At 39.4% G+C, this 13167-nt stretch overlaps 1 protein-coding gene across 2 annotated transcripts in view; it reads right to left on the bottom strand.

Moving 5' to 3' along the window:
• Positions 1 to 13167, bottom strand: part of PDGFD (platelet derived growth factor D) — a 165638-nt gene that overhangs the window by 46729 nt on the left and 105742 nt on the right. Inside the window, exons 2-3 of one of the 2 annotated variants that reach the window (XM_049778573.1) lie at positions 9239 to 9443; positions 3842 to 4022 (exon numbers count right to left, since the gene is read on the bottom strand). In XM_049778573.1, coding sequence (XP_049634530.1) covers positions 3842 to 4022; positions 9239 to 9443 — 386 coding nt within the window. The remainder of the gene's footprint in view (positions 1 to 3841; positions 4023 to 9238; positions 9444 to 13167) is intronic. The other variant, XM_049778574.1, reaches the window with a different exon arrangement.

The raw sequence follows: 13167 nt of genomic DNA, 5'->3' as shown, positions 1-13167 counted from the left end.
GAGCACTGCGTGAGGATGACCTCCTGCACTCTGACGGAAGGCTTTCTACAGTCCTACTGGCAGAGGCCAGACTCCTAGTGGATATTCTGAATCTTCATCAGCTTTTATCTGCTTACACAAATGAAGAAGGGATTTGTTCACAGGGCACAGAAAGGAGATCAGTCCTGTACTCTTAAGCTTTGTGCCACATTCCATGAAGGGCATATGGTTCAGTGGTAGAGCAAACACCTCATATGTGTGAAGCACTGAGGTCTATCCCCAGTTCTGCAATAAATAAATAATGAATAAATAAATAAATGGAAGAAAATCAAAAGGATAAAATCAAGTCAAAAGAATGAGGATATATTGCTTAGCATTGTTTTGTTTTCCTTTTAGTTTCATCTCTCCTTAAATTTTGGGTGATCAAAATTAAAACCCCTAAAAACTGTTATAACAGAAAACCTTGCACTAAATGCCCTTGTTTTATTATTCTTTTTTTCCATGCCCTCTTGGTCTTCTTCCCATCTTCTACCTTCTCGACTTCTATTTAAAATAATTTGCAATGCAAGACCATGAATCATGAAGAGTTTTAATCTCAATGGGAATCTTAATTGCACCATTTGAAGTTAATTCAAACAGCAAAGATATACAACTAATCAGTTAAGCAATTGGTCTGATAAAATTGCCTTTTTGTTGTTTTAGAAAGTGTTTATAATAGGCATTAGCAAAGTTCAACTTAATATACTAATGCTTGTTAATAAATCAAGGACATTCTTTTGAGGAGCTTTCAAAGGACATCTATTTGACTTTTGGATTTTAAAACAATATGCCATCCATTAAACCCACAGACAGGAAAGTTTCTAGGTTGGTTCCAATGTTTAATGAATTATTATTACTGAGATTAAGGATGTCAACGGTGGCTAGAGACATGTATACCTGAGCACAGGTACAAATGGGGGGGGGGGGCTCACTGACCATGCCTACTTGTAATCCAATGGGCAATCAGGTGATATGCCAGAAATAATAGTAAAATAAGAGTAACATATAATAAATACTAATAATTTCCAGAATTATTTATGAAATTTATCTGTTTGACACTGTTTCTGGCATGTCTAGCATATATCATCTCTACTTGACAGGTGACAAAATTGAGCCTTTGATAAGTAAGCTAAGGAACTGAATAGCAAAACTTTATCTATTCATACCTTTGTATATGATAATAGTTTTAAAAACAAAAAAACAACAGTTCATAAATCCCTTCCTTGACAAACTGGATTGGAGGTAGGAAAGCTGTGGGACCCTGGGTTCTGAACAAGGAGGAACACCATTTTGTAAAGGACTACATGTTAGGTTTCTCTTTCTTAAGCCTAAATTTCCATTAGCACTGCCCTGAACTACCAGGCTATACCAGGTAGCCTATCTGGAAAGGACACTAGGAATTGACAGAAAAGTATGTTAGACAGTTGCCAATAATTTTAAAGATCAACGAAGCTCGAATCTCCTTAGCCCTTTCTTATATAAACTGGCTTGCGACCTTGGGCGGAGTTCATCTCCTTTAGGAGATGAGCCTGACCAGTTAGTAAGGAGCTTGTGGCTGATGAAATAAAGTTTTGTTTTGCTTTACTCCAATAGTGTCGCTTTGATTCTGGACTCTAACAAAGCCTACTTATTTAACCACATCTGGTCAAGAATCCTTTTTTTTTTTTTTTTAATTTATTTGATAGGGTCTTAGGGCTAGCTCCATTCATTGGAGCACATGTCTGTGTGCTGAAGATCCAGGATCATTTTCTGGTATTTCAGAATTCCCTGAACACTGCCAGGAGTAAATCGTGAGTGTCAAGCTGTGGGTAGTCTTGGAGTGCTATTAGGGGTGGCCAACCATGACAAAGAAAAACAAAAACAATCAAGTCTCTGTAAGGGAAATGTAAAAGAGAATGAAAAGATCTTTCTATTACATTGTTCATGCCAAGAGTGATTTCCTAGATGTATTCAGAAAGAATCAAAGGGAACAAATAAATTAAAAGCTACGTTCATTAAGAGTTCATCCACATCTGATGGTTGAGCCTATTGTAGTTCTGGGAATTCAGCCACAAATGCACTTTGGCCCACCTTGATCATATTTAATGATAGACTTGGAAAGAGAGCCGAAAGATGTTCCCGATAAAATGACCAAGGGGTGAGTGGGGAAATGCACAAGATACTTAAATGCTGATCATTTCTAACAATATGACCTGGTGGGAGCAATTGAGTAATGCCTGCTATTCCACTCAGGAACTGAGTGCCTGAGCCCAATCGCAAACACCTCCTTAAATTTCTAACCTGTCTTTCCTACAAAAGGAGGTCCATTTCTTTGACAGTTTCACAGGAGAGCTAGTTATTATTATTATTATTATTATTATTATTATTATTTTTACTAATTTAGGGAGCATTCACAACTGAAGTTCACAGAGAATATGCCTATGAGCACTAATAGTGCTTGAAATCTCCACAAGGGACAAACCACCCTGCCTAAGTCAATCCATCACCATTCCAAGCTGCCAACCCCCCTCCGCACATGAACAATGGAGACCAGTGGAATCACCAAACACCCTGAAAGGCAAAGAAATGCAGAATTCCAACGGTCACGGTGTAATTTTTAATGCAGAGTGGCAACGGCATGAGCTTGTGATAAAGTAAATCATGCCTGATGGATTATTTTCAAATTAAAACTGGAACTAGTGCCACTGAACGCTATTTTTCCCATTTGCAATAGTCTGAGGTACAATTCACTTACTGCTGAATCACTCATAATGCAAAGAAAAAGTTAGATTAAAAAAGCAAGTCTTTCCCATCTAAATTTTAATCATAAGAAAAGAACTATGCATTAATACCAACCGGCCATTCTATGCTCTATGTCAGAATCTATGTCAGAATCAATGCCTTGAACAGGGATGGAATAAACAATGAGAGGAAAAGTGTTATTGGAAAAATACAAGGGAATGCTTAAAGGACAATGAACGAATTCAGGGTATTTAAGATAGTTTGCAGGCAAAATTATGCTGATCTCTCCTTGGTTTTCACCTATAATATCCTGTCCTTTATCTTCTTAATGTAGTGTCTTTTTATTGCCTTTGCTTTGGTCATCTTTGCCAGGTTATAGACTCCAATAAAGCCATGCCTTGCTTACTTGTATATTGATCACACCTTAGACAGGAGTTGACATGAAAGAATTTGATATATACTCTAAATAATTGATGGCATCAATTAGAAATATAATGCATGAAATCTAGCAATAGAATGAATTACATAGTAGATTTAGTCAAACATTTTCTAAGAGTCAGGGAGCATTTCAAGTTGGCAGTGAATGCTGACATATTTGAACAGTGAGGAAAGAAAGCTCCATACATTGGCATGTAGTAAGTAGGAATCAGACTCCTGGGTTGTATTTGTACCTTGTCATCTTTAAGATGCTTGCTAATCCTGAAGCAGTACAATTTTTAGAAAATAAGTACTTCTCAGTGTAAGTTGCGATTTAAATAAGAAGAGACCTTTTTTTTCTGTCATTGAAATTACAGACAACCTTTCATTGCGTTGTACACTTACTTTATCTGCGCTCTTGTTGACTATAAACAATATGTAATATACTCTATTTCATATACTTTCTTTCAAAATATGTACAAGGGGGTGACTTTAAAGATCCCAAATGGTAGTTTTAACTAAAAAAATAATTTATCATTTTGGCTATAAGACAGAACAGAGCGTACTATAGGGAATTAATAAAGTTCGTTCACCCTCATACCATTATATTTATTTGGAGAAAATTATCCCTATTCTTCATAAAATCGATGTCTGTTTTGAGTCACAGGGAGTTTAAGTTACTTACCACAAAAGAATAATAAATCTTGAAGCCAGGTTTAGCCACAAAGTAGTCATCAGACTTGAAGGTTATTTTAATTTGGTTTGTCCTTGATGTTATCCTTGGAGGGACTTCCTTGTGTCCACACCAGCGTCCTTGGAGTACGGTGCTTGTCTCAGAGACATCTTCAACTTCCACAAAATCATACCTAGGATCAGTTTGACAGATGTTAAAAACAGGAACTAAGGTAGACTATTAGATTCACACTTTTACTGAGAAATTAAAAAGTAATGTAGGGGCCGGAGAGATATCATGGAGGTAAGGCGTTTGCCTTTCATGCAGAAGGTCATCGGTTCGAATCCCGGCATCCTGTATGGTCCCCCATGCCTGCCAGGAGCAATTTCTGAGCATGGAGCCAGGAGTAAGCCCTGAGCACTGTCAGGTGTGACCCCCCTCCAAAAGTAATGTAGTTGTTCAAGATCTATCATAAGAGGGGCTGGAGCGGTGGCGCAAGTGGTAAGGCATCTGCCTTGCTCATGCTAGCCTAGGACAAACTGCAGTTTCATCCCCTGGTGTCCCATGTAGTTCCACAAACCAGGAGCAATTTCTGAGCACATAGCTAGGAGTAACCCCTGAATGTCACCGGGTGTGGCCCCAAAACAAAACAAAACAAAAAAATATCTATCATAGGAAATAAAAAATAATTAAATAATAACATTTGGAGGGAAGACAACATTGGTGGTGGGAATGCCCCTGATTCAATGTCACTATGTACCTAAAATATAACTGTGAAAGATTTGTAATCCAGTTTGGTCAAAAAAAAATGTCAATTCAAAGTAGATTTAATACTAGACCTGAATCCATAAAGTTCATTGAGAAAAACATAGGCAAAACTTAGATCTCAATGGTGTCTTCAATGATAAGATGCCAATAGCAAGGGCTATAAAATCAAATCTTAATAAAAGAAACTACATAAAACTAAAAAAATAAGGGGGGATAGTTTTTTGGACAAGCTTTTTTAAATTCAAATGTGAACAACCTATTTTGAAGAATTCATAACAGTTAGCTGTTACTGCTCTGAAGTCAATAGTGACCAAATCAGGCCATTTTAGACTAAATCAAAGGGCTTCTAAACAACAATTGTCACTCTAACACTGTTTTAGCTGTTCTCCTTTGACTCTAATCCTTAAAAAACCACTTAAACTATTGAGGTTAACTTAAACTAATATGCATGTGCATGATACTGTTAAAAAATACTATGCCTTCAATGTTAAAGGACTTAAATAAATTTTGTGGCTTTACAATGCTTTGTGTATTGCTAAGAAATGTTATAATGTACTACAATCTGGGGACTTGAGGGAAAAAGTAATTGTGCATGGGTTTTGTTTTATCTTTCTTGATGCTCTTTGGTTGAAAGTTCAAAATTAAGGTGTCAGCAAGGGGATTTCTTTTGAGAATTCTGTTTATGGGTGATTGTCTTCCCACTGTAACTTTACCTTGTCCTCTTTCTTTGCATCTTTGATCTCATAATAAAAAATAAAATATTAAAAACAAATGAAAAACTATAGGGCTGGAGCAATAGCACAGCAGTAAGGTGTTTGATATGTATGCAGCCAACTTAGGACAGACCCTGGAGCAATTCCCGGCACCCATATCATCCCCCGAGCCTACCAGGAGAGATTTCTGAGCACAGAGCCAGGAGTAAACTCTGAGCACCACTGGGTGTGACCCAGAAAACAAAAATGAAAAATGAAAAACTATAATCTTGTAGTTGCTCTATCAGGGGTTCTCAAACTTTTTAAACAGGGGGCCAGTTCACTGTCCCTCAGACCATTGGAGGGTCTGACTCTAGTAAAAACAAATCTTATGAACTAATTCTTATGCACACTGCATAGATCTTATTTTGCAATGAAGAAACAAAACAGATACAAATACAATATGTGGCCTGCGGGCCATAGTTTGAGGACCACTGCTTATATATCTAACTATATAACAATCGCCCCAACCTCACAACCTTACTTTGAATTTCCTTAAGATAGTCAAGGACGTACACCATTTTCCTAATGGTCCCTCATCATTACCCTTCTATGATTCACTTTGGGGACATTGATCTGACCAAATTTCAGGAATAAGCCAATTTAACAGAAGAGCTTATTAAACCTTCTGCCATTGTATTAATGAGTTCATTGGATAGACGACAGTTTCACAAATGTACTAGCTACTGTGATTTTTATTCTTTTAAAACTTTCTTTTTTCTTTATTTTTCAATAACTGCTTTCACTTATCTGGAAACAAATGCAATATGGTCAACTATGTGATGCAATATCTTTAAATAAAGTAAGAAAAAGGAAGTTAATGTAACTATATAACTCTAGAGCTTATAGTCTAAACTTTGTCACTATAACTCTATAACTACAGAGCTTTTAGAATCAGCATTCACCCAGCAGAAATAAATGATCAAATACATTGGTATCTTCTTTTTGGAACATATTTATAGTTGATGCATATAATAAAACATGGCATTTATCATGACAGAAGCATGTGATATCAATGAAGGATATACACTAAGCAGTAATGACTAATGGGAATATTGGGCTGATCAAACCAGTCATTTCTCAACTGTGCTTAACCATAGGTCACCTTAAGCACTGGTAACAGAAACAGAACCTCAAGGTTGAAGAAGGGAGAAAAGACCTCTCTGGTTACTACTTATAATCCTGATCCTTGACAGCTTTCCATCATGTAATCATATCTTTACACCACTGGCATCTTCAATGGTCATTATTTTGATTTCCAGACATTCAAGATCCTGGAACTTCCTACATAATTAGCTGAACTATTTGCCATTCAGTCACGGGAGTTAATGAGTCAATCCAAAAAAAAATCTTTCCCCACCAAATAATTTCAGGGTCTAGTGCCCTTGGGCAAGTGATGGACAGCTAGGGCACAGGTTCCACATCTCACATGCCTCTTATAGTTTTCATCAATATTAACCAAGAGGAATCAGCTGGAGAAACAACTTGTCTGAATAGGAGAAGAATCCAATATAGCTTCCTGGTCCGAACCATGCACCAACCACAGTGTTCTTACTGGACCGGCAGGGCAATCTATGATTATGAAATTTGTCGTTGACAATAAGTTATGAGGCTTTCTGTCCTTGGCCTCAGTTTCCTCATGAACAAAAAGAAAGTTTATACAATCTTACCAGCTGGATATCTCTTGGGTGCTGTGTAAATTAATTACTGAACAGTTATATGGTGCTTGGAAGGTGAAAAGTACTAACAAAGAATCATTAGTCAAGCAATAAAATATTACAATGCAGACATTAAGAAGGCATTGAAACAGATGGTAGGAAATCAACTGTGTTTCATTCTATATACAATATGTATCAATCACCTTTATTGCTCAAAGCAGTGATACTTGAAACTTCGTTATTAATACTTTAGAATTAATGAAATAGTATTTTTCTTCTTTAAAAAAGACACCCGTTCAACTTTCATATTAGATCTCAGAATACACTGAGTTGTTTCTTTAGGGGGAGAGGTCTTGGGGAGTTGGATAAAACCTGGAAGTATGCAGGGGCTATACAAGGCTCTACTCAGATGTGACTACTGATGGTGTTTGGGGACTATATACAGTGATGTTAGGCAACAAAATGAGGATGCAGCATGTCAGTCAATCGCCTTGCCTCCTGTATTGTCTCTTAACTTGATTTTTTAGGAGGAGTTCTGAGGCAAATCTCTGAGGACTTTCACTTCTCCTTCCCCCCCTTCCATCTCTTATTCTTCTACCTGCTTTTAGAAATTTAAATGAGCAATTAGAGTGAAGGAAGTGCCCTTAAGGAAGCCACTTTATATCTCTTTTCCATTTTCAAGGTCAGAAGACTTCCTCACCATGAGGATCCAAACTTAGTTTAGCAGTAGAGACAGCGCCTCCCTCTCAGGAACCTCTTGGAACAAGCTTAATGGTGAATTCTCACTCTCTCACTCTCTCTCTCTCTCTCTCTCTCTCTCTCTCTCTCTCTCTCTCTCTCAGAAAATTAATTCTCCTTTTCAAGGTTGAAAAGGCAAGATCTAGTTTCTTCTCTTTGCAAATATGAGCTGGCCTCTTCCTGCATGCATTCATCTCTGCGTTCTATCATACATTACTCTCTGTGGACCTAGAAAGTAATGGTTGTTGCTGTTGTTCTAAAAAAAAATAACAAAAAATAAACAGCAACATAATAAAAGCTGTCAGCATAATAAACAGGCAACAAAGGACATCCAAACTTGAGGCGCCCTCTTTTTATTATTCAAAGGAAAATAAACCTGCTGAAGGAATTTAGCAGTTCAGTAGTTCATTGCAATGCAGAACAAGCACAGGAAATAAAGTACAAAGAGTGGGGGAAATCTTCCCTAAGTCTTCACATACTAATTAAGGGAATAAGATGCTCGCTTGGAGAGGACAATTCAAAGAACAAGGTTTGTGTTTTCACCGATAAATATGCTAAGAAGGGAGAAGCTTTCATCTACTGCTGACCCAGAAACTCAGAATTAGACTACAAGGAGTCCAGGGTCCCCTGAGTTGCCTGACACACAGCTGGGGCCTTAACACAATGTTTTTAGGTATCTACCACCCCAGAATGTGTCCTTGGCAAAGGTCCATTAAGGACAGGGGTCCCCAGGCAAAAGAGTGAGAATGGTGAAAGATTTACCCATAACCTTATTTCCTAGGAAGACTTCATTACTGAGGAAATCATAACTTAATAATTCACAGAGCTTTGCTCAGTTGGATTTTTGTTGCATTCCTGTTTTTTTCTTTTTGTGACCTCCCTCAGCTCCCTTTCTTCTTCCCCAGTGTCCTCTGTGTTCCTTATCTTTAGAGACAGCCTCTACAGCTAGGTAGCCACTTATTCTGCTTTCTGGGGCTCTTCCATGAGGACTGTGGGTCTGCCTGTCAGTGACACATTTCTCAGTTCCACTCTTAGCAACCTGACTCGAGTTTGAGTGATTGATTGTCTGCAGAACTGAGAGAGAACTTCAGTGATTTATTTCTGAACCAGTCAAAGGTCCTCAGGTAGCCCCTGCCAACCCCTTCTCCCTGTGCTGGGCAACCACTGTGGCTCATGAGTCAGCATATGGTATGAACCTGCAGGCTGTGACAGGCCAGGACTCCAGGAGACCGGGATCTGGGAGGCACAGGAGTGTCCAGACCCTTCCTCCAAGGACTGATGGAACAGGATCCTGGGAGAGCTAAATTATTTTTCTAGACTTGAGGGAAGGGAGTGGAGGAACCAGCAGGGGAGTGTTGTGTATGTAAATATTTTAGGGGATTACGATGTTACTCACCCTAAACTATTTACATACACAACAGGGGAGCATATGTCCTAAGCCTAAGGAGGAGTGTGACAAGCTTCAAGGAGGAGTGTGTCCTCTTCCCACTCACCTGCAGATCTCATTTTCCGCTTCCTCCAGCCCAAACTGATTGTCGAAGGCCAGCTGGATCCTCGTGTGATCCTGGGAGTAGAGCCGCCAGGTGAGGAGCAAATTCCGCGGGTAGGTGCTGGGGAAGCGGGGACTCTGCAGGTGCCCATTGCCTGTCACCTGGATGGTCTCATCCTTCCGGTACAAGTCTGTGAGGTGATTGCTCTCTGTTAGTAATCACAACTTGGAGAAGTTAGTATGCTGAGCCAATTACAGGAGAGCCAACACAAAACAACACACAAAGAAAGTTGCAAACATCACATTTCAAAACGCTGCTGGAGTTTTGTCTGGAAGAAAACAAAAAGTCAGAGCCAATGGCACAGCCCCATGAGTCAACCCACAGTAAACAAATTCCTTCCTTGAGCCAGGATCTCTCAGGATCTGCACAAAATCAGACTTCACAGTGCTAAGAATTCTGGAGGCTTTGGGGGAGCACACGGTAGTTCAGAGTTTAAGTTTGCTTAGATTAGAATTAAACCAGCAAATGGGGTGAAGAGATTGTACAGAGGGTAGGATGTTGGCCTTGCATGTGACCAACCAAGGTTTGATCTTCTGCACCCATGTGGTCCCGAGTTCCACTAGAAGTGATCAATGAATGCAGAATCACAAGTAATCTCTGAGCATCACCAGCTGTGTTACCCCCAAACCAAAATGAAATAAAAATAAAGCAATTTTAAATATTTTCTCAGTCCCTTTTTTTCTATATAGCACAAAAAACATTTTTCTCTTCAGAGTTTAGTGCATGAGATGATCAATAAATGTGGCAGAATGAGTGAAAAATAAATGAGAAGAAATTCATGGTGTCAATAACCATTTATTTTATATTCAAATGGCATTTTCCAGTAGGTTTCACTAATATCCAATTATGTTCTTTTATCTTCATTTGTCGTGACTTAAGACAGTTCCATTTCCCCCTAATAATATCTTTATTTAAGCACCCTGGTTACAAACATGCGTGTTGTTGGGTTTCAGTCATAAAATGTTCACGCTCTTTCACCAATGTAAACTTCCTGCCACCAATGTCCCCATTTTCTTCCTCCCTCACCCACTGCCTGTCTGCATTCTATTTCTTCACTATCATTGTCATGATAGTTGCTTAGTGTAGTTATTTCTCTAACTATGCTCACCACTCTTTGTGGTAAGCTTCATAGTGTGAACTATGTCATATGGAGATAGACACAGAATAGCCTCACTCATCTTTGGGATTTAAGAAAATTAAAAGACAGTATGATAAAAATACCCAGAAACAATAGAGAGGGCGGTTTTATTCTTATTCCATCTTCTGTGTACTGGATAATCACATCAGAATGGTCTAACATGTCTCTGTTCTGTGAAGTTCCAGAGATGGAACTTCTCAAACTGATAATTTCCCAGGAGATAAACGTGTCTTTGTGGCTTATGAGGGCCCTTGGAACTACATCTGATGTTACCTTGAAGTGATTTACTGTGGTTTCTTAAATAGTTTCAGAGATGTGTTGGGAGGTTCTTTTTTTCTTTTTTGGGGCCACACCCGGTGATGTTCAGGGGTTACTCCTGGATATGCACTCAGAAATCACTCCTGGCTTGGGGGACTATATGGGACACTGGGGGATCGAACTGCGGTCTGTCCTAGGCTAGTGCCGGCAAGGCAGATGCCTTACCACTTCATGCCACCACTCCAGCCCCAAGTTGGGAGATTCTTTGCTGAATGCCAAGACCAACCATGTGTTTAAAGCTAAGCTCTGACTCCCTGTCCCACCTCCTTAGAAGTCTAGGTGTAGGAAGTTGAGTCCAATCACAGTGCTCAGGGAAAGTCATTCTGCCCAGCTCTGACCACGAGGACCCATGCCAGCCTGCTGTAAGTGACCTGCTGATGAATGGGGAGAGTACTGTGTCCCTTCCAGACCTTGGACAGGTATCTGCATTTGGCTGCCCTTGGCTTTCTCCCTGCTAGAATAAAGCCATCACTCTGCATCCAATGCTGCCTTGAGCTCTGTAACATATTCTGCAAATGATCAAAGCTGAGGAGCTGAGGAGAATCCCAATTTGAAGCCAGTTGATGGAAAGTGTGGATTGTTTGGGCTCATCTCTGTGCAGTTGGTTTGCAACTGGGCCATGAACCTGTGAAACAGGATTTAAGGCAGCACCACTGCTGCAGATAGTCCATGCTCCCTGTCACTATATTTACCATCTCTGGCACAAAGTTGACTTTGGGATCTAGAATTAGGGTCCAGAAGGTTTATGTTGCTGATGGGTTACAGCCCTACCAAAGGGTTGGGCCAATGAGTGCGGCTGTTTGGTTTCCAAAACAATGGGCAGAAGTTGAACAAGACACTGGTGAGTGAAGTAACAAGAGTTTCTCTTCCTTTTCTGCATGTTTGTTTGCATGCAGGGTTCTCAGTGTTTCTAAGAAATGCATCTGCTGTTCACTATGCTCTGCTGGTCAGCAGGATGTGGGGGACAATTGTGGGTATGGCAAGATGCATAGTCCTGGCCAGGCATTACTACTAGGGAGGGAAGCAAGAGAACTTACTAGGGCCAAGGTATTTTTGCCAATTGTTACTTTTCTCCTTTCTTCTCTCTCCACTTTTTAATAATTTAGTGAGGCACTTATTGGTGGAGCCTTACAGGGCCATAGGGACTGGGGAGACTGCTCTTTAGGGGGCAGTTGGGCTAGTAGCTAGTACTCCCCAACTTGGGTACTAAGTACAGACCACAGCAGCCCGCAGTGACAGTGCCCATCACATTTTGGCCCAATCTTATAAAAACTGGTGACTATTTCCTTAAACTGATACTTTAATGAGGCAGAACTACTATAGCCTAAACTTTAAATCCTTCATGTGAATGGGCAACTAAATATCATTTGTCCCTAATGGGAGGTGATGTAAAATGTAATATTCAATTTTAAAAACATTCATTTTAGGTGTTCCGGTTCCTGATCTTTATAAGAGGTCTGGGGAGCACATTTTCCCTGGGATCTCTTTAAGGCTGTATCCAGGGGTGGCATTTATTTTATTTAAATTTTATTTATTTATTTATTTATTTTAGTGTTCCAGATACTTGATCCACATATAATTTAAGAAGTTTCAAAGAATAATTGCTGCCTTTGTAGATCTAAAAGGCAAACTAGATGCAAATTACACTACCTAAAAGAAGCAGGAAGGATTATGTGCTGATTTACTTCCATCGAAAGCAAACTCAAAAAGGTACACAATGGACATTTTTTGTTGTATTGCAATTTGGGCCCCTACCCAGTAGTCTCAGGGCTTATTCCTGACTTTGTGCTCAGGAATTACTCTTGGTGTGGTTCAAGGGACCATATATATATATATATATATATATATATATATATATGGGGTACCCAGGATTGAACCCAGTTGAGTTGTATTCAATGCAAGTACCCTCCTTGCTATACTATCGATCCCGTTCCTTATAAAGGAAAGCCAAGTGCTGAGCACAGGTATGACCATGGTGTGAGACAGAGTTTCTGTCTCTGTGCGTGGACCATAGAGGGGAACTTCTCAGAGCTGAGGCAAGTGGGAGGCTGTGGGTAGACCAAGGACTTTCAAGAAAATCTATGGAAACAGCTGAAAACCAGACAAAATAACTTCACTTGAGATTATAGCAATTTGTAAGCAATACTTTCATATTCTTTGCCATCTATAATCCACTTTGACTTTTGAAATTCCATTGTTTACCTCTGGTATCTAATTTCCTGCAAAAACAGGACAGTTCAGAGCAGATAACTAACATCATGGATACTAGATACAGAAGGTCTTCAATCAGGTTCACCGGAGATAATGACTGGCTATTATACATGAAGTTGCATTCCTGAATGAAGATGTTGACTCTGGTATTCTAAGAATACCTAACACTCACAGAGCAATTATTGTGTGTGGTCACACCAAGAAA

The sequence above is a fragment of the Suncus etruscus genome, chromosome 8 (genome assembly GCF_024139225.1).
Source record: "Suncus etruscus isolate mSunEtr1 chromosome 8, mSunEtr1.pri.cur, whole genome shotgun sequence".
In the NCBI taxonomy this organism is placed as follows: domain Eukaryota; kingdom Metazoa; phylum Chordata; class Mammalia; order Eulipotyphla; family Soricidae; genus Suncus; species Suncus etruscus.
The sequence above is the reverse complement of the archived record's forward strand: the minus strand, read 5'-3'. Positions and strand labels throughout refer to the sequence as shown.